General features: G+C 47.2%; 10 protein-coding genes across 10 annotated transcripts; 5 read left to right on the forward strand and 5 right to left on the reverse strand.

Annotated features, from left to right (window-relative positions):
* Window positions 1-2,041: 2,041 nt before the first annotated feature.
* On the reverse strand, window positions 2,042-2,278 carry N7500_008954 (uncharacterized protein; the record flags this gene model as incomplete). Its single annotated transcript, XM_056680098.1, has 1 exon — window positions 2,042-2,278. One exon carries the CDS (start codon window positions 2,276-2,278, stop codon window positions 2,042-2,044), a length of 237 nt encoding a protein of 78 aa, XP_056530470.1.
* A 250-nt stretch (window positions 2,279-2,528) lies between these two features.
* On the forward strand, window positions 2,529-3,593 carry N7500_008955 (uncharacterized protein; the record flags this gene model as incomplete). Its single annotated transcript, XM_056680099.1, has 1 exon — window positions 2,529-3,593. The coding sequence occupies one exon, from the start codon at window positions 2,529-2,531 to the stop codon at window positions 3,591-3,593; it is 1,065 nt and encodes a 354-aa protein (XP_056530471.1).
* Window positions 3,594-4,345: 752 nt separating this feature from the next.
* N7500_008956 (uncharacterized protein) lies at window positions 4,346-5,494 on the reverse strand (the record flags this gene model as incomplete). The annotated part of the gene is made up of 1 exon (XM_056680100.1): window positions 4,346-5,494. The coding sequence occupies one exon, from the start codon at window positions 5,492-5,494 to the stop codon at window positions 4,346-4,348; it is 1,149 nt and encodes a 382-aa protein (XP_056530472.1).
* A 1,115-nt stretch (window positions 5,495-6,609) lies between these two features.
* N7500_008957 (CaiB/BaiF CoA transferase family protein) lies at window positions 6,610-7,887 on the forward strand (the record flags this gene model as incomplete). Its single annotated transcript, XM_056680101.1, has 1 exon — window positions 6,610-7,887. One exon carries the CDS (start codon window positions 6,610-6,612, stop codon window positions 7,885-7,887), a length of 1,278 nt encoding a protein of 425 aa, XP_056530473.1.
* Window positions 7,888-8,042: 155 nt separating this feature from the next.
* Window positions 8,043-10,386, reverse strand: N7500_008958 (Zn(II)2Cys6 transcription factor; the record flags this gene model as incomplete). Its single annotated transcript, XM_056680102.1, has 6 exons — window positions 8,043-8,550; window positions 8,598-8,756; window positions 8,813-8,993; window positions 9,049-9,363; window positions 9,409-10,178; window positions 10,226-10,386. The coding sequence occupies 6 exons, from the start codon at window positions 10,384-10,386 to the stop codon at window positions 8,043-8,045; spliced, it is 2,094 nt and encodes a 697-aa protein (XP_056530474.1).
* Window positions 10,387-11,621: 1,235 nt separating this feature from the next.
* Window positions 11,622-11,828, forward strand: N7500_008959 (uncharacterized protein; the record flags this gene model as incomplete). Its single annotated transcript, XM_056680103.1, has 1 exon — window positions 11,622-11,828. One exon carries the CDS (start codon window positions 11,622-11,624, stop codon window positions 11,826-11,828), a length of 207 nt encoding a protein of 68 aa, XP_056530475.1.
* A 386-nt stretch (window positions 11,829-12,214) lies between these two features.
* N7500_008960 (uncharacterized protein) lies at window positions 12,215-12,713 on the reverse strand (the record flags this gene model as incomplete). Its single annotated transcript, XM_056680104.1, has 3 exons — window positions 12,215-12,416; window positions 12,633-12,642; window positions 12,668-12,713. The coding sequence occupies 3 exons, from the start codon at window positions 12,711-12,713 to the stop codon at window positions 12,215-12,217; spliced, it is 258 nt and encodes an 85-aa protein (XP_056530476.1).
* A 10-nt stretch (window positions 12,714-12,723) lies between these two features.
* On the reverse strand, window positions 12,724-13,142 carry N7500_008961 (uncharacterized protein; the record flags this gene model as incomplete). Its single annotated transcript, XM_056680105.1, has 2 exons — window positions 12,724-12,916; window positions 12,964-13,142. The coding sequence occupies 2 exons, from the start codon at window positions 13,140-13,142 to the stop codon at window positions 12,724-12,726; spliced, it is 372 nt and encodes a 123-aa protein (XP_056530477.1).
* A 789-nt stretch (window positions 13,143-13,931) lies between these two features.
* N7500_008962 (uncharacterized protein) lies at window positions 13,932-18,003 on the forward strand (the record flags this gene model as incomplete). Its single annotated transcript, XM_056680106.1, has 3 exons — window positions 13,932-14,402; window positions 14,466-16,439; window positions 16,486-18,003. 3 exons carry the CDS (start codon window positions 13,932-13,934, stop codon window positions 18,001-18,003), a joined length of 3,963 nt encoding a protein of 1,320 aa, XP_056530478.1.
* A 917-nt stretch (window positions 18,004-18,920) lies between these two features.
* On the forward strand, window positions 18,921-20,255 carry N7500_008963 (NADH:flavin oxidoreductase/NADH oxidase family protein; the record flags this gene model as incomplete). Its single annotated transcript, XM_056680107.1, has 1 exon — window positions 18,921-20,255. The coding sequence occupies one exon, from the start codon at window positions 18,921-18,923 to the stop codon at window positions 20,253-20,255; it is 1,335 nt and encodes a 444-aa protein (XP_056530479.1).
* Window positions 20,256-20,670: the final 415 nt, after the last annotated feature.

Raw genomic sequence — 20,670 nt, forward strand, 5'->3', positions numbered from 1 at the left:
AATGTGACAGGAGCGCCCCAGCATTCTTCTTCCAGGAACAATCGATCACACCCTGGCAAGGATCGGTGCTATCCAGATTTCACATGGTTTTACATGGCAGCATTAGCTAACATGCTATCTGTCAAGTCATTTTCAACCCTGCACACAGCATGGTCCCTTATACAATGTGAAGGTAGACGACGAGAACCAGCTCAGGTGCCTTATACAACATCGCAAGGTGCTTAGTTTACACTAGATATCAAAGCTTTTAGGCTTGGATCTCAATTCAAAGTCTAAGACAGAGAGCCAGGCAACGGAATTGATATAATTGGAGAATAAATCCGATCTGGTGGGGTTGAATAGAATAATAAATATGATGCACTCCGTGTTTTGTACATAAAAAAAACAATGCATTACTTCACGGTAATGTCACAGCCCTCCTTTTCCGGTGATCGCCGGATTCGAAGTACTATGGACCCCCCCATCATTCCAGAGATCGAACGTTCTTTTTCCCCTTTCCCCCCTTTTCCTCCAGATTCATTTGTAAAAGTGGACCATATCCCCCACCCCATGTGGACTGCGATGTCATTTCCCGTCAGAGGTGACGCATAAGGTTGATCACTGGCACATGACCACATTCCGCTACTTGGTTTCTTGTAGTGCACATGTGCAATATGATAGATTTTGGTTCTTTGCAGGATTTGATCTCATACCAAGTATTGACAGATGCAGCTCTATGAGTCTGGAAACGTCACTTGAAACAATGCGTGGACAGGAAGTTCAGTTGTAAACTACTGCTTACAAACCTTTGAATTACTATCTCCAGTTAGCCTGACCGCTTTGGGTGTGTTTTCGACAGACAGCCTACCCTAGAAGGCGCAAATTCGCCCCATCTGTTAACCACGCGTCTATATAAATTCTTTACACTTGAATCCAGGCACATACGACCATAGGGTGTGGAAAACAGGGCTTCCCGTCCGCTCAGCCGTACTTAAGCCACACGCCGGTGAGTTAGTAGTTGGGTGGGTGACCACCAGCGAATCCTCACTGTTGTATGTTTTTATATTTTATCCAGTATTTATTGAAGTCCTCTCTTCCACAAGGACTTTGCTGAAGTTTTTGACACCCAGTTGTAGCGCCTTGTGGTAGATGTACAGTTTACTCTGGATTGATGGATCAATTTGCTGGCGGAATATCTATTTGCTCAACACCAAGATTATATATCTAGTAGACTTCCCTAGAAAATTCTGTATGGCCATCTGTTCTGACAGTGACAACTTCTGAGGTTCAGTTTAGTAACTCTAATTAGGAATGGTGCCCTTGATATCATATATTTTTTGTCCTTAGCTATAATGTTCTTTTTATTCTATCCCCTCCATTATCTGAAATCACTACATATTGACAATTATTGTACTAAAAGCTATACTTTAAAACTTTCTAATGCCGTTTAAGTGGATAATTGAAACCCGTAATTCTGCACATCCTTCCTAAGAAACCCTGGTTCATTTTTTGGTAATAAGTCTTAGGGTTCTCGCACTAAATATGTGAATATTTTCAATTGATTCTAGGTAAGTTGGGTGGAGTGGTTGGTGGTTGAAGAGAGGAAGTAGAATCGATGAAAAATCTTTCATATAGGCGATCGATCCCTTTCATATCGATAGCGGACCCTCTGTGAGGAGTTGTCTTTCTTGGTGCATGATTGGCGTAAAGAATATGGGTTTCTTACAGATGAATACTAGGCTATTCATCCAAAACAAAGTCCTCAACACTCTCGATTGATACTCCGTACACCATTTAGAATTGAGTAGCACCTCTGTATCGGCAATCTATTTTTTCGCCATTGTTCTGGCAATATAGGCCGCTTGAACAACCAAACTCTGAGTTGTATCCATAATCGGGCTTTTTGAAGCATAGCGTTCTGCCTGTGGGCAGCCTTAGTCTCTCCAAACCAAGGGGCTGGAGTTTTCTGTTGGTGAAGTATATACCTAGGTACTGTATACTGTATGGTGCAAAAAGTTTTCGGGACTTTGCATTTTCCCGCACCGCCTAGCAGCAAGGAACATCAACAAGACGCGGAGCTGCCGTCTCTGTGTTTCTCCGTTTCATTCACTTTATCACCTTGATCATAGGATTCGCCCATTGCCATTGCAGAGTCCTCAGCTGCCTTGATAAAATACCTTATCCACAATGTCTCACTGGTCATGCGCATGGGACAATTGTAAGAAACCAGCTTCGCAGAGATTAGGAGACTGCTTGCTGTGCGATAGACACTTGTGTCGCACGCACCGCCAAAAGCCATGGCACCTATGCCCAACCCCGGAGGTCTGTGATTAACGCCCGCGGTTAAATATCAGTGATGATAGAAATGCTTACGCCGTATTTCATAGGAGGATTGGGAATCCTACTCTGCTCAATATGCAACAGCAGAGGCTCGTCACCTAGACGAGCTATGCCTTCGAATAGATTCCTCCAAGTTATGTGCCCGTGCATCAATACTTAGACAAGGCATTCCGTGTGCTGTTGACTTGTCCCGCAAGAGCTTGTCTGCCATGATGGGTGGCCAGAATTGCCATGCCGAGATCACCTTCGAGGATAACGTCAAGTGGCTCGCACGTTTTCGTCTTTTCAGAACGTCATCACCGCCGCAGGAGGTCCGGAATTATATACTTCAAAGCGAAGCTATGACCATGGTTTACCTCCAGCAGAACACATGTATACCTACGCCTAAGCTATTTGATTGGGCATCCGAGTCTGATCCAGAAAATCCACTTGGCGTTAGCTATATTTTGATGGAAAAGCTAGAAGGAAGGTCTCTAGATTGGCAAGCGGCCACTTTGCTGCAGAAAGAGAAGGTTATGCAACAGTTGGTTAACATCTACCTCGAAATTGAGAGATATCCTTTTGAATTAATAGGATCACTTGTCTCGGCAGGAGATATTATAAGCCTTGGAGGTCTCGCAGACCAATCGATGTTCCGGGTAGGAAAGGGGCCCCTCGGTCCATTCTCTTCCTCTTTCGGCGGCTATAAAGCCCGCCTCGACTCCCACCTCACAATGATAGCTACTGGCGAGATTGACTCCTTCTCTCCGGCCGACACCTATATCATGCATCGACTCCGCCAGGATCTTCTTGGTGCGCTCTTTCAAGAAGTATCACCAGGCGAGCAATTCTTCCTTAAACACCCGGATGACAAGGGTGACCATATTCTAGTCGATGACCGTTTTGATATTGTGGGTATCATAGACTGGGAATGGACCCAAACCGTCTCCAAGGCGGAGGCATTTTGTTCCCCGTGTATGATGTGGCCGGTAGCCGAGTTCTACGACGGCTCTAATGAGCTAACCTCAGATGAATTACGACTGGCTGAAATCTTTTGCGAAAGAGGCCGTGAAGATCTTGCTATCTATGTTACTGAGGGCAGAAAGGTTCAGAGATTTTTATTCGCCCTTGGGACTGAGAGCTCTTCTTTAGACATGCAGTCATTTCCACTGATTTTCGTAGGTCTCCAGCGGGCCTTCAACCACGAAGACGAGAAGTGGGAGGTATGGAAGAGTAGGGCTCTTCAGAAATGGAAAGATGATCGAAAACTCCTCGGCTTGTCGGCACTGGAATAAAATGAAGGTGCACGGCGAGTCGAGAGGGGCGAATGACAGAAACGCCAGGTCTTCTACTTCAGTCGCGTGGCCATCTTCTTACAATATCCTCCCGGCTGCGTCATCGTACTGGGACTCTTGTCTATCAGAAATTATACGAAGAAAAGTTTCTTATAGCAATGTGCTTTTACTGCCTTTTCCCGCCGTCGGCCTATATACTAGAAAGGGGGAAAGCTATCTTGAAGATATGTAAGAAGATTGCCAAGAAAGCCCACTGAGAAGACCGCTGGACAGGCCTGTAAGATATCATAAGGCTGCATAAGCGGGCATCTACTCCTGCTATGGTAATTCAGACATAACCCTTTCAAAATTAGGCATATGACCTTTGGATAACTATCCTACTGCCAGGCAATATTATCCAATGAGAGGGTTATGAACGTGTGGGACCCTTAGACGCTCCTAGTCAGGTAATGGGTGGCCCTGGTGAAACATGTCAGCCTACAAATACAGTCCCTCGGCCCCATTAGGCTCCCAACAGATGTCATGGGTTTTGCTACGGTCTAGTGCTAAATTATGCTGGCTTTTGTCTAAAAAGACACCTTTTCGGAGGTCTCAAGTCAAAGGATCTTGTCGATTTTGGCATCAATCCCACAGGTCCTTATATTCTTTTGGTACATTCAAATAGATGGTTGCAACGTAATCAACTCATTTCCAACGTGCATGAACCCAATCAGGATCATGGCCAGATGAATAGACTGCCCGGAGAGATCTGGTCAACTGTTGTCTGGCATGCCCATTGTCAAGGCGATCCGGTCATGCCAAATTTTTGGATTTCCCTGTTGCCGTGGACCTGTTGGATGTAGTTGTGAACCCTCTTGAGAAAGCTGGGCAAGTTCGCAGGTGTCTTTTATGATCTTCTGATTATTCTTACATGGACCGAGTATTAGCCACGGTGTTATAGTTTTTTGTCGGCTTCGATCAGACACCAGCAAGACTGACAACTGTCGAAGGAGTGCGATGGCCGATTGAACACCCTCAAGGGTGTAATTCACCGATGCAGCTTTGGCAGAAGAAGGAATTAATCCAAAGAAAGCCTCGGACTCTTTCATATTCCCTTCGTGATCAGCCTTTACCCCGGCCATTATTTTGATCTCCACTTCGCCCAGTACTTCTTGGCTGGTGCTGATGGCATCCATTAAATTGTTTCTCTCCACGTCGGTAGTTTGTGAAGAGGCGACCAGGGCTTTGGTCCTAGCAAGAAACCCCGGGCACTGAGCTATTTCGTTGAATGCATAGTCCATGAGCTGGCCCAGAGCACAATGTGTGCCGCGTCGTTCCTCGTCCTCTAGTATCAATGGCAGAGCTGACCTCCATTCCTCGTTTTCTAGGAAACATGCCTCGCCCCGAGCGAAGGCCTCATAAACTAGGAGTCCCCGAAAGGATAAGATCAAGGTACGTCCATACCCACTTACGTGTCTCTTTGGCCCTCTGAGACGCAATAGGTGAGATATCCCACTTGAATGCAGCAGCCATGAGTTCTTCTCCGTTGCGTTGATCGACTCATAAACTCCTAGGAGGACGGCAGCTCCAAGGGTGTCATTGTTGCCAACCGTGGCAGGATTTTTGATAGCTTTAACAAGCTGGCACAACGCGTGGCCGTACATTTCCTGACTAAGAACAATCTGTGCTTGGTTGCCATTTACCCTGGCTAGCTGCAAGGTTCCAAGGCTGCGAATGGCCCACTGCAGTGCATGTCCCGCGCTTTCGTCCTTGTGGGCGATTTCGAACCAATTCAGCTCCACACGAGTGCTGTAGCTGTAATAGATGTTCGGAAATACAGCAACCACGAAATCGCAAAATGCTCTCCTGCATTGTCGGTCTAGCGCCTTGGAAACCAATCCTGGCATTAGAGCATTGTCCATAGGTGTGGGGGGGGATAGTGTGTTGCGCTACTGCTTGTGCAGTAACTAGTGCCGTATTTGACGATCGTGTCTGGGAGGATGTAGTTGAGGGCTCGATTTGACTGCTTGCCGAGAAATAGTAGAACTTCCGATTCCTTGTATAGCCAGGACATGAGATCCCTCTTCTCTCGCAGGATTGACATCCTGGCTGAGCTTCATCGCACTGGACCCTGGATTAGAGTGTTACCTTTCAAAAAGAAAAGCGCATGACTGGAGCGTTTCGTACTTTGACCCGCCGCTGGACACATACCAAGCAGCCTTTGCTGCGTGGAACACCAACCATCAATACTCTCTGCTCGGAATCGGATTTTGACGTTTATATTGTATGCGGTAGGTGCAAAAGGGGACACATTGCGAGAATACGAGGCGTTACAGGGGCCCCCCGCAACTCGAATCGCACCGACCAGCAATTTCCCCATCGCGCATTGGGCACCTCGAGTGGGTTTTGGTGCCTGGCGTAAGCAGCAAGCCTTGGCGAAAAAGGGGTAGTTATTTGAGTTGGATTTTGGTGACATTGAGATGTGTCTGCCACCTTCCGAAAATCATCTTGTCATTGATCTGCATGTTTTAAAAGAATCAGATCCACAACAAGTGCTCGCTATAGAGAAACACACTGTGTACTTCCTAAAGATGTGGATGGACGGGGAGAAGAGCAAGAGAGAAAAGGGGAGTCTCCGCATGTATGCCTCAGGCACCCAGGCACCCAGGCATCCAGGCAACTAGGACATCCGGGCAACTAGACATCCAACATCTGATATTCAACATTGAGTTGCCGGTAAGCTCGACAGGCACAGCAAAGGCTTGCTTTCGAGAGGCTGAGCCCAGGAGTGGGTACATACTGGTCTGAGCTGATCTGTTTCTCCAGTTTCTTGTCATCATGTCCCACTTGAGTATATAGCCGACTGATCGGGCTTGGCATGTCCTCGTAGATCGGCATTTCGACCGAGGTCCTCTCCCCGCGATTCTTGAGATTTGAATGCTTAAAGCCTCACATTAATCTTCTTTATATACATGCAGCAAGGTGGTGCAAAAATCCAACTTGAATTCAATATCTACTGGTTGATGCCCAGCTCAGAATGAGACCATTCCTTTCACTTGCTTCTCGGCTTCGACCCTTGGCGGGCGCAATCCAAACTGCAAGAGGATCGTATCTGACGTCGCGACTTTATTCCAGCGCAACCTCCGGTGGAGATAGGCCTTTGCCTCTCGCTGGAATTACCGTGGTAAGTCTCGAGCAAGCTATTGCTGCGCCATTTTGCACGCGACAACTTGCCGATCTTGGAGCTCGGGTCATCAAGATTGAACGGCCAGGCGTTGGAGACTTTGCACGACATTATGACACGCGAGTAGGGGGTCTAGCATCACATTTTGTATGGACAAACCGGTCCAAAGAGAGTTTAGCTCTGGACCTCAAACACAAGAAGGACCATGCCGTCCTCGTGAAGCTCCTTGAGAAGGCAGATGTTCTCGTTCAGAATCTGGCTCCCGGTGCCAGTGCGCGACTGGGGCTCTCTCATGAGGCATTGAAAGAGAAACACCCTGGCCTTATTGTGTGCGATATCTCTGGGTATGGGCAAGATGGTCCATATCGCGACAAGAAAGCCTACGACCTTCTCATTCAGAGTGAGGCGGGAATGCTGTCCGTCACGGGCACTGGGAAAGAGCCGGTAAAGGTTGGTATCTCCATCGCTGATATTGCGGCGGGGATGTACGCCTACAGTAACATTCTTTCGGCACTACTGCAGCGTGGGAAAGATGGCCAGGGCTGCCAGATTGACATCTCCATGCTAGAAAGTATGGTGGAATGGATGGGGTTCCCCATGTACTATGCATTCGATAATGCTCCTGGTCCGGCACCAGCAGGTGCATCGCATGCGGCTATCTACCCTTATGGACCGTTCGAAGCTGGTGATCGCCAATCGGTTATGTTAGGCATTCAGAATGAACGGGAATGGGTCAATTTCTGCAACGTCGTCCTCTCACAACCAGATCTAGCCACGGATCCTAGGTTTTCGAGTAACTCGCAGCGAACACAAAATCGAGATGAGCTCAAATCTATCATTCACGGTGTGTTCTCAAAGTTTACGACAGATGAAACAATAACTCGTTTAGACGAAGCGTCAATTGCCAATGCTAGTGTGAATGATATGAAAAATGTCTGGGACCATGCCCAGCTCCAAGCGCGAGATCGATGGACCAAGGTTCAAACTCCTGTTGGAGCCATTCCAGCTCTTTTGCCTCCTGGATCAACCCAGTTACCTGGAAAAGGCGGATACAACGCCCAGATGGGTTCAATTCCACATGTTGGAGAGCACAATGAAGCCATTCTTGCGGAGCTGGGACTATCAAATTGATCCTATGTATAATCAATATTCATCACAGCCCGATGATTTAGACGAAAAAAGGTTCATGTATCTGAATACTGAAATGAGGTCCTATGGATATCAATTACCTACCGCAACTTGTAGGCAATGTCTTGATAACCCTTGTATTGTTCGGATTCCAATTACTATAGGAACCGATAGAGAAACTCGAGATTCTGTGGGTTCAAATAGTCCGGGTTTGATAATGACCCAGCAAGGCCCATAACATCGTCACCCTCCACGTTGAACAGCTCATACCAGTCCATATTAATTGCTACCTCTTCCCCGGGGTTATGATGAGGCATCGTGTTAGGGGTGTGTAAGGGATCGTCCGCGGTGTGGGGAGAGAGGGGTCTATGTAGACCACTGGCAGGAGACACAGGTGAGATCTCCTCGACATTTCGACCGCCACCTGTCTGTGATATCAAAGACGGCATAGAATTATCAGCTAATCGAAGATCACGAGCAGTACGATCATCCAAGCATCGGAAGAAAAGATCCAGGACCCAATTCTCCAAGTCCCACGATTTCTGTAATTCCTTCAAACCTAACAAGCATAGTTTTGCCCTGTGTTCTGCTAACTTTCGGGCAGTGCCTGTAGCCCGTCCGAAGTGAATGGTATGTATACATAAAGCCGAGAATGTGTGGGTGATTCTGCTTCGAGATTAGTCCTACTCTAGTATACAATTGTTGGAACTCACAGGTGAACAGATCCATGTTGTACCAGGTTTTCTGAGAGCATATCCTCTAAAATCCGGGTGCTTCGTGTTGCTGCATCCAGGGCAATATTTCCTTCTGGGTCAACTGATTGGCCTGGAGGCTGTAAGAAAAGGGGTCGATAGAGTAGAATGTACAAGTTGCTGTGCGGATGTTAGCTGATAAGACTCTTAATTACTACCAGCGCAGAACTGCATACTTGAATGCCATATGCAGCATGCCAACAAGGAACATTGCGTCTCTGTTCATGGGCATTTGAAATCTCATTTCTTCCGGCAGGCGCGACTCCCAGTCAACCAAACGTTGACGGAGCATTGGCCGAGCTTCATTATCCAACTTCGACCGACCAGGTAGATATTGGCTGCAAACTATCTCCCGCACTAAAAGCGAGACTTTCAGCAACGATGATTGTAACAATGTCCCAGGGTGTCATACATAGTCTAGCCAATTGAGCCATTGCAATCACATAGGGAATGTGGACTTCTGGAGGTGTGCGGAATATCCCAGAAGGCTGCATAGGCTCATTGTCCTCAAAGTCTGCGGGTTCAAGATCGGCGATTTGGCAGTCTTCATCCCGAATTCTAGGTGGCAACCCCAAAGCGGCCGATGTTTGTTGATCGCGAACCTGATGGAGTGTCAATCTCGCGGTGTTGGAAGCAAGGATTGAGGAACGAAATGTGTACATATGAAGCCCACCAAATTCGTTTCCAGAGTTTTTGATCTTTGGCATTGAGGAAGGACAATTTAGACCTATACATATCAGCGTACAATCCTCTTCCATAGAGTAAGATATACCGTACATGACATGCATTCCCTTTTTCTGAGCAAGGCCGATGGCAGCTCCCAGCCAAAATCGAACATCGCGCTCTTCAGTTGGGCTTCCACGCCAGAAGCTCAGCAGAAACAACGACTGTAACTTGACGACTGTGTCGGTCTCCCATCCTGAATCATAGATATCCTTTGCTCGCTGATAAAATATTTCTTTGGCTTGATAGCGATTATTGAAGCCGGTGGTGTCCAAAGTTGTATCCGAGCATAGGCTCACTCCAATGAAGAGCATTGACTGTAAAAGCAATGGCGACAGTGTGCCATCTTGGTAATGACTTTGCAAATTTCTCCGGTCAAGAATTGGAAAACATGGGTGGAGCCAATCAAAATACGCTTGAAGTAACGCATCGCAGACAGCAGGCGACGGGAATACGAGGGCCCCTTCGCGGGTTAGGCGATCATGTATCAGCTTGCGAGGGCCCAGTAAGTCCTGGCTACTTTCCTTTGCTCCACTAATCTCGGAAATGGAGTAGTGCAGACGGCCTTTCTGGACACTGCAGGCATACCCCTTGTCTGGAGATCGTTGCCCTTCATCCACAACGCAGGTGAGAGGGCTTGACTCGCCAAGGAACACGGTTTTATGGATCGCATCCTCTGCTGTTGGAGAAAGAGCCGAATACTGAGAGCTCTGTCCGGGTAATGGAAATTGACGCTGTATGGCTCGGGAATCCGACCCATTTGCCGTGTGATTCGGCGTTGTGGATGTTCGAGCCGATCCCTTTTTCTTTCGGGGATATCTGCCTAGAATGAGTATAACTCGACCATTTCTTCGTGGTTTTCTTACTTTCCACGGCGTGAAACCCCTACTTCGCAAGTGAGATTCCACGACACGCAGTTTTGGCAGGGCTGCATCTCTAAAACGTTGCATCGCACGCGACGCGAGTTACATGTCAGGCAGGCTTTCTTTGCCCGCGTGCGCGGTCGATCTGGACTCTCAGTATCCATAGTGAACAGAGAAATCGGCTGTTTCTATTCAACTGATATTTGAATATCTAAAAGGTCGAGGACTCCTTCGTTCTGACAAAAGGTGGGGCTCGGCTTCTTCGGTTATATGACCTCGGCGTTGTGCCGGCATCCTGATATTCATGACCACAGTTCTTTTTTTCCTTCCGTTTGATATTTGGCATGATTGAGACCGCTCAATCGTTCTGTTGGAATTAGTCCCTCTCAAAGAACATCATAACTGCGGGTTCGTCGTGAAATATGGAATGACAATATAGACACCACACATTCAAGCCCATCTTCACACGCGGGCGAGATACTGCGGTCGGAAATCATTGATAACATCAGTTTTATGAATCATGGCAGAGATGAAAGCAGCTTGGATTGATCGATCTTCATTCAACGACGCTTAGGCCTCGGATTCGGCAAGTACCCGGAATGGCCCTTGGGGCTGCCAAGCAGGGAGCCATCTGAGTAGAAATCGATGGGGAGTGGAGATACCGTTCTCCTGAATTGTTTGAATTCTGGGAGGTTTTTCGGATGGGATATTTTTGTAGCATTTTGGTTTTTGCTTTGCCACGGTCAGAATGAATCAGATGGACATGATATTCCATAGACCATAAGTAACCGACTGAATAGATCGTGATTTGATGGGACTATCTCTCCAATGTATCGATCACTTCTAGACAGCCCATAATTAGCGACGGGAGAAGAGAAATCCGGGGAAGATCCAAGTTTGGAGTGGACAGTCCAATAGACTCATGCGAGATCACACCAACCTCGCGATATATATCAAATTGCATCAGGGAACTCCACACATCTTGATTGTTTATTCTCAAGGCCATCCCTGGATATAGCTTTCGGAGCTCACAGGGATTCTTGATATTCCGGTATACCATCCCCAGATATGTAAAGATACATGTAAACTGGAACTCTAGGTAGGTATATCTCACAATCAACAAACAAGTACAGCAATATTCGAAAGTGGCCTCCATGTTTTGCACAAAGGAACTATGTCAAGCCCCACCACCAAGCCGTGAAGCCATCTATGTAGGCCTAACTAGGCGAGGCTACAGTCCCTGCTCGTCAGAATGGAATTCTAAATTACCTGACAAGATAGATACACCAAAGTCATGAATAAACCGTCTCTCTGAAGGCTTTTCGTCCTCAGTCTCCGATCGAACACATGTAATTAAAACCCACTATATCACCTTCAACACTACCAGGCCACACATAAAATGGCTCCAAATCTGCCTTCTTCTACTAAAGAATTTATTCGCGATATGATCTTGAGCAAATCACTTACCACATCCCAGATCGCCAATACTGCTGGATGCAGTGCGCGTTCTGTCACCACTATGCACACCAATCTGCGGCAATTCGGTGAAACCAGGGCCCTTCCAGTTCGAGCAGGTCGACCCCGTAGCATCACACTGCCGATGTGAGAGGCTCTCTGTGATCATGGAGACCGGGTATATCGATTGGGTCAGAGTGTAAGGGCAATGCAGGCAGTTCAAGGGAAATAGTTTAGGCCTTTTCCACGACTAGTTAAGATATCTGATTAAGGAGTACAGTAATGTTAATTGGAGGACACATTGACGTGGGCGGAGCATCAGCATGGCTTTTTACCTGATCGTTCGCTCGCTGTCCTTCGCAAAGAGCTACTCATTGAGGTTGTCCGGAATATCACCGTGGGGTGCAAGTGTCCCACCTTGCATAAATTTGACAAGACTTCTTAATTGATGTATTCGCAGTCTATAGTATCTTTTCTTCGCTAGATCTTTCCGGCAATACTGACCGTCGTAACAGTAAGGCGGGCCAGAACATCGCATTATCTGATATACCCCTCGCCAAACTGAGGGCTACCCAAAGGCGTCTTCAGCATCACGTTACGCATCTCGATCAGCAAGCATTCGTTTAGTGACCGAATTTCTTCTCCTTTTGTCGGTTTCTGACAAAGGAATGCTGTCTTCGATATAGTCCATGCATATTTTAAGCCTGAGCTCCTACAGACTAGCCCAAGTAAGTAGGTACTATTCTACGGTAGTCCAATCTGTAGCCGTACTATTAAAGCGTTTAGTTAGCTCACGCTGAGATCGGTTGTTTACAGATATCTCAATGGTTGTACCATCCGGTCTTATCCAGCGGTCGTGGGAGATCTTATCTCGCAGGATTATATATGCTCTCGCCTGTATCTGTGACTCATGAAAGCTTGGCGTTTAAACAAGATCTTGCTTAGTGTCTTCGACTATAGGAAATCTGGGTGGGTGTCACGTCGCAAGACCAGTCAGTCCTCCTGAAGCCAGCTCGTTTGCCACAACCTGATCCATCTATGTAGACTCAATGGTACGAACGGAAATTTGATAGCTGATACAGATAGTAGTCTCTCGGGTCCGCATTTCTTTCCTGTGCTATCCGTCGAGCCACCTTGCTCCAACCATGCGATCGAAGGGCCCGACTGATGGTGTACGATAATACGACCAACTCAAATTCATAAGAAGTCCGCCATCTCATCCAGGTATGAATCCGGTTTCTCTAAGTGATCGCATAGTGCTTCGAGCATGATTGGTGTGATCACACGTGGACGGCCACCTGGGATCGAGGGCGCTCGGACATTGCCAAACATCCGGAGATCTGCATCGAGTGATTGAACGTTTGCTACAGCCAGCTACCTCAGCCATTTGAGAAGTAGTCCGTGATTGACTGATAATCATGTCGCGCGTCATTTCAAGTTGGGAAAGTGCGAGTCTGGGCGCCATATTCGGGTCGCGTCAATTGCCACAAGTTGATGAGATTGGCCAAGGTGGTCGGGGCCGCACGCGAAGATAGGTCTGGGTCGGCTCGGGCCCACCGTTAATCCAGCCAAAGCCCCAAAAGGCCGTCGATTACAAGGGTATCGTGAAATATATAGGTCCAATCAATGGTGTTACAATCTCTGTATTGCAGTATCCGCTTTCCTGGCAATGAATAGGTATGGGCTGTGGATTACTAATTCAAAATTACTGAACAGGCTGGATTTATTAGTCCCCGGTATGCCGGTCTGTATGCTCCGATCAATGCACCCATGTGTTCTTGAGTAAAAAGCACAAGTTGTAATCTTGAAATCAGTGTTGGGTATCATAGACATCCATGCCTGATATCGATCAACCGTGTCAAACATGCATGATATAGGACCATGTTTGGCAGTATCAATAGGGTCTTTGTATCCTATTCATACTTGCTTTCTCTTTCTCTCGCTCAGTTTTGCTTTTAGATAGAGGAATATCATCATTATAGCTGTCATCAATCAGATATATATGAAAGTTTAACGCCTGTTGCACCATTTCAAATGAATGTACTCTTCAAACACTTCGTAGAGCAGAGTGTCAACGTGTATTCGATTGCTAAAAACAAGCAAAAATCCCTACTCCGTAGTCTAGGCGACATTCATGCTCTTTAGGCGCTGAGCCCGGCTCTTTACCCCGCTTTCTACGTACGATTCCGCCCTGGCCTATTCGATTCTCAACGAATGCTTCACGGAATCAGTCTGACGATTCATCTCGTCAGTCATGGCTCATGGAAAATGGAAACTGTTCTCTAGAAAGCGACACTCGATTAAGGACGATAAAGATAGTCCGCCGTCTGGACGAAGGGATCAATCTTTGGATGGATCTTCAATCAGCCATGCACCCGCCTCAGCTACCAAACCAGATCTGTGGCAACGCGCTTTTGATGATCTCGAACCAGAAAAACAACAACTTCTCCAGTCAATATTGATACCAAAATCCAACAAAGATATCGACTCCAGTGATGTCAACACCGATCCCGGCGTTGTGGACCGTTTAAAGGCGCTGAATGGTGTGGTTGAATCCGTGAAGACCCAATATGAGATCGATCAAGGAAAGTCGAAGATTAAAGAACCAACCCAGAAAATCATCAAGGCTGTTCTTGGCTTTCAGGACCTTATTCAGGCAGCTGTGGCATTCGATCCGACAGGACATGCAACCAGCGTCTGGGCAATTATGTCTTTGGGGTTGACGGTATGCTTGTATTTTTCCATTCCAAACATATAAGGCCAAGTAACTAACAGATATGGCTTTCAGATGACCCAGAACTATCACAGCCAGAAAGTAGCCTGGCTGGAATCTTGCGCATTTCTCGCAGATATCCTGATCCGATATGGATATGTGGAGGGGGAATATCAGAAGGACCCGAATACTGATCAGCATGTTGAGACGGCTCTCGTTCGGGTATACGTCGCAGTGTTAACTTTCGCTGCCCAAGTCCAGTCACTTTATGACCGTAGCCGTGCCGTCTTGATCTGGAAGAGCATTTCCGGAGATAGTCTTTCCGATCTTCAAAATTCCATCGATAAGGCAGAGTCACATCTGGGCCAATGGCTTGAGATAGTTGACCGGCGTGAACAGAGAGACAGGGGAGCACAGCTTCTGGAAAAGGCGGATAGAATGCTGACTAATATTGACCAAGTGATGGACTCACTTCATGAACTCAATGGCAAGATGGTCCTTGCGGAGCTCAAGATTGCAGAGGAGGCTCACTACAACGCAAATACCGGGGAGGAGTATCAAGAATGTCTGCAAGAGACTCGGAAAGAACTCCTTCGGGACATCAGGAGCTGGGCTAACCATCCACATAGAAAACCTGTGTTTTGGCTGCAGGGTATGGCAGGAACGGGAAAATCCACTGTGTCACGGACGGTGGCTCGGTGGTTAGACAATGAAGGCTTGCTAGGTGGCAGTTTCTTCTTCAAGAAGGGTGGAACAGACCGAGAAGATGCCAAACGTCTCTTCACCACCCTCACCAAACAAATCCTGGAAAGACTACCTCAGCTTCAGGAACCAGTAAAGAGGGCAATCAAGGAAACGCGTGGTATTGGAAGCAACAATCCCCAAGAACAGTTCAACGAATTAATTTTCAAGCCACTCAAGAACCTCGACCTTGGATTGCAGTCGCCGCTGATCCTGGTCGTTGTCATAGATGCTCTAGATGAGTGTCAAGTGCCAGCTGATGTCGCGGCTTTTTTTTCAACGTTACCGAAACTGAGCGACTTGACAAATGTCCGACTGCGATTCTTTATCACCAGTCGGCCCGAACCAACAGTCATTAAAGGGTTTCGACCGATTGGCAATGATGAGATTGTCCTTCATCAGATAAAGAGGACGATTATCGAGCATGATATAGCAATTTTTCTCCGGGAAAGACTAGGGAGGATCAGAGATGATCACGATCTACTGAAAGACTGGCCTGGAGAAGCGAATTTTACGGCTTTAGTCAACATGGCTGTTCCGTTATTTATTTATGCCGCGACTATATATCGATTCCTCAACTGTGAAGATGAACTGCCGAACGACCGATTGCAAGCAATATTGTCCTCGCACTCGACTGACGGGATAAACGTCATCGACAACGAGTACTCAAAGTTGACCGGTGTCTATCTCCCAGTTCTGAAGCACATCATATCGCAGAAACGGTCAATAGAACTAAGATCCTGGATGGATGACTTTCGCCGAATCGTGGGTGCCATCGCTCTTCTCTTCAGCCCACTCTCATCCGCCTCTCTGGCCGGACTCATTTGTTTAGACCAAATAAAAGTTCAAGGAAGACTTAATACTCTCCAGTCTGTGGTGTCAGTACCAAAAGACAATGATGCCTATGTTCAGATTCTTCATCTCTCATTTCGGGAATTTCTGGTCGACCATTCAGCATCCGCTGAGTTCTGGATTGACGAACGGGCAGGTCATGCACAGCTTGCAGAAGACTGTCTTGACTGTATGAGTCGAGGACTGAGGAGAGATATATGCTGTCTGTCAAACCCGGGGGTAAGGAGACATGAGATCGAAAAGACCGTCTTTGAGATTTATGTTCCACCCGATCTTCGATACGCATGTCGATACTGGATACGTCATCTAGAGAACGGCGACGAGTCTGTCATAAACTGGAGAAAAGTAGAAGACTTCTTGAGATTGCATTTTTTGCATTGGTTAGAAGTGATGAGCCTTCTTGGATGGGTTTCGGAAACGATTGGAAATATAAAAGCTATACAGTCATTGACAAAGGTTAGTGGCATTACATTGGATCCAGAATATTGATGCTGACTTGCAGACAAAGTCACCTCAGCTAGCTGGCTTTCTTGAAGATGCAAGGCGATTTATTCTCAAAAATCGCCAAATAGCCGATGAGGCGCCCCTTCAGGTCTATTGCGCAGGACTTATATTTGCCCCCCAAAAGTCAATAATTCGGAGAGAGTTTAATGAAGATTTTCCCATTTGGTTTTCTCAGTTACCAAGAATTGAGGAAAGTTGGAGTGCAGAATTACAGGCTCTTGAGGGCCACTCGATCTCAATTCAATCGGTCGCCTTCTCACCCGATGGCCGGCTGCTGGCGTCGGGCTCTATGGATAACACTGTGCGGCTCTGGGACCCAGTGACAGGTGACCTACAGCAGACTCTTGAGGGCCCCTTAGGCTGGATTCAATCAGTCGCCTTCTCGCCCGATGGCCAACTGCTAGCATCTGGCTCTGGGGATAAGACTATACAGCTCTGGGACCCAGTGACAGACGACCTACAGCAGACTCTTAAGGGCCACCTAGGCTTAGTTCAATCAGTCGCCTTCTCACCTAATAACCGACTACTAGCGTCTGGCTCTAATGATAGGACTGTGCGGCTCTGGGACCCAGTGACAGGTAACCTACAGCAGGCCCTTAAGGGCCACTCCAAGTTAGTTCAATCGGTAACCTTCTCACCCGATGGCCAGCTACTAGCGTCTGGATCTAATGATAAGACTATACGGCTCTGGGACCCAGTGACAGGTGACCTACAGCAGACTCTTAGGGGCCACTCAGACTCAGTTCAATCGGTCGCCTTCTCACCCGATGGCCGGCTGCTGGCGTCGGGCTCTAATGATAAGACTATACGGCTCTGGAACCCAGTGACAGGTGACCTACAGCAGACCCTTGAGGGCCACTTAGGCTGGATTCAATCAGTCGCCTTCTCACCCGATTCCCAACTGCTAGCATCTGGCTCTGGTGATAAGACTATACAGCTCTGGAACCCAGTGACAGGTGACCTACAGCAGACTCCTAAGGACCGCTTAGGCTCAGTTCAATCAGTCACCTTCTCGCCCAATGGCCGGCTACTGGCGTCTGGCGCTTGGGATAAGACCATACGGCTCTGGGACCCAGTGACAGGCAACCTACAGCAGACTCTTATAGGCCACTCAAACTGGGTTCAATCAGTTGCCTTCTCGCCCGATGGCCGGCTGCTAGCATCTTGCTCTGGGGATAAGACTGTGCGGCTCTGGGACCCAGTGACAGGTGACCTACAGCAGACTCTTCACACGCATGACGCTGTTCACGATCTCAAGTTCTCGCAAGATAGTTCATGTGTAATCACCAATTTAGGCATCCTGAACCTTCAGCCTGGGCACGAAAATGACGTTTCTCATTCACCCAATACGCGTCCGCCAATCTTCATTGACAAACAACAATGGATCAATCTGCACTGCAACAATGTACTATGGCTTCCCCCTGACTTCCGGCCTACCTGCTCCGCGATCAATAGGGACTTAGTTGCTTTGGGACACGCATCAGGGCGAGTTACCTTTCTACGATTTTGTCTATAGTGGAATTCAATGCTTTATTCTTAGTCTCTACTCTAACCTTTCTTTTTCTTTGTAAAAGGAGCGTCTGGGAGAGAAACGAAATTTATATCAACCTTCCTGCTGAAATAGAATGTTTCACCAAGTTCCACGAGGCTCCAAAGTTATAACGTATTTCGCAAGCGAGTTGCCACTCCAAGCGAGTCGCCATTTCCAAAACACATCGTGAATGCGATATATTACAGCTTTATATTTCAACATCGTTAGTCTCTAAGACCCTTTCTTTATGGCCTCATGTCATTCAGGTAATATATAGCCTCTTTAGGGAATTAGGGATATTTATGTTTGTTACTCATTCAGCTATATAAATTTCTAGATAGCGACGTAATTTTCGGTAATTTTTGAAACGATCATAATATAGCCTTTTGTTTAGTTTGAAAGTGATATAGAGTGTTGTAATGTTCCAGCCTCAGCAATATTTCTCACCACCCCTTGAGTGCTTTTCGCCATCGAGATGGGTCTAATTAGGACTGCCGTAGTCAACTAAAATTAATCGAGAACAGGAAATGATGAAAAATAATTAAAAGGCATCGGGACAACTAACTCCCCGTGAATCCACAGGGATCGCCACTCGAGTTATGCAGACGCATAATTCCATTGTGTCCTGTTCCCACCATCGTGGAAACTTGATACGCTTATAGATCAAACATGAATTGCTTACCTATCGTGAAGTGGATCTCGGAGTTCATTCCCTCCACAGAAAATTGGTCCGAAAAGACTGGAGCCGATCTAGAATTTTCTGAAGAACTCGGTGAAACTGGGTGGATGTGGGTCAGGGGCATATGTTGTAAGTTAAGAGATAAAAGAAGCTATGTGCCTGTATATTGAATATATTGTACCTCCAAATTGAGACCTATAATCCTATATTACTATCTTTCACCATGTCTACAAGATTTCCCAGCGAAAATGTCGATGTTTCGCCTCTTGGAGCTCCATTGCAGTTCGAATTCAGTCAGCGGAAAGCTTCGAATCGCTTCTTGAAGGCTGCTCTGACGGAGAGAATGGCCTCGTGGTCTCCGACCGATCTTTCAGCCCGAGGCATTCCAAGCCAGAATCTCATCAACCTTTATCGTCGGTGGGGAGAGGGCCAATTTGGACTGATCCTCACCGGCAACATTATGATGGCATACGACCAGCTCGAGTCACCGGGGAACATGATCATTGATCTTGAGAACCCATTCGCTGGCGAGCGATTTGAAGCATTCAAGCAATTGGCCACTGCCGCCAAGAAGCACGGAAGTCTGATTGTTGGTCAGGTCAGCCATCCTGGTCGTCAGACATTTGAGCACCTGCAACCCAACCCAGTTTCTGCTAGCGATGTTCAGCTCGTCATGCCGGCATTTGGTGCGTTCGGAAAACCCCATGCCGCTAGCGAGGAGGAGATTCAGGATATCATCCGCCGCTTTGTTCATGTAGCTGTCTACCTGCAAAAAGCCGGTTACGATGGAATTCAACTGCATTCCGCCCATGGATATCTCCTCGCGCAATTCCTGTCCCAAACAACAAATAAGAGGACCGATAAGTACGGTGGGAGCTTGGCCAATCGGGCGCGGATAATCGTGGAAATCGCCCAGGCCATCCGTCACGCCCTCCAAGATCCCAGTTTTATCATTGGAATCAAGATTAATTCGGTGGAATTCCAAGAACATGGCTTTACCCCTGAGGAGTCAAAAGAGCTGTGTGAGATTCTCGATCACAATGGTTTCGACTTTGTTGAGTTGTCTGGTGGAACTTATGAAGCTGGTGCCTTCCAGCACAAGCGGGAGTCTTCGCAGAAACGCGAGTCGTTCTTTTTGGAATTTGCCGATCTCATTACTCCTGCTCTAAAGCGGACCCGCAGCTATGTAACCGGAGGATTTTGTACAGCCTCCGGAATGGTCCAGGCTTTGGAAACCGTTGATGGTGTTGGTCTTGGCCGCTCTATTACCCAGGACCCTCGATTGCCACGGGAACTACTCGCCGGAACTGCTCAGGGTGCGATTCAGCAAAAGATCGACCCCCAAGACTTTTTCAAGACTAGCCCTGCTGCTGGAGCACAAATGCTGCAGATCGCACAAGATGAAGAGCCGATTGATCTGAGCATTGATGCCAACATGGAAATTTTCATGAAAGGCCTTGGGGAATGGGCACAGCAGATGCAAAAGGATGGCACTGCGATGACTATGTACGGTTATGCCCAGCTTCCCAAGGGTCAACCATTCCAAAGTCATCTATGAGAACGATGCTAAGGAAAATACGGAGTCGAGTATCTCGAGCATTATGAATGTATGTTTAATTATTTTCACCACATTGATATCAAAACTTGCTTTGTAGCATATGCCACAGTTATAATCCCAATCTTGATCGGCGTACGGAACTTGAATAATATTTGGCCATTTGTCATGCCTGTCCCCTTGATGATCGGTTCAGTGCAAGGCACGGGTTGCTGGCGAATGAAGGGGTAAGCTCTGTCTGCAACAAAACATTCCCAGGAATGTCGAGCACGGTCTTCCCGCATAATTTCAGGAACAACAATAACAACGAGTGTATTTGCCGAGCATTCGCAAGTTCTTGGCCTATTGGCAGTGGTATTATAGTACCATATAGCTCACCAGGATATCACCCAACTCTTATTTTTCTTCAACCTCCGAT

The sequence above is a fragment of the Penicillium coprophilum genome, assembly GCF_028826855.1.
Source record: "Penicillium coprophilum strain IBT 35676 chromosome Unknown utg000005l_segment0_segment0, whole genome shotgun sequence".
In the NCBI taxonomy this organism is placed as follows: Eukaryota; Fungi; Ascomycota; class Eurotiomycetes; order Eurotiales; family Aspergillaceae; genus Penicillium; species Penicillium coprophilum.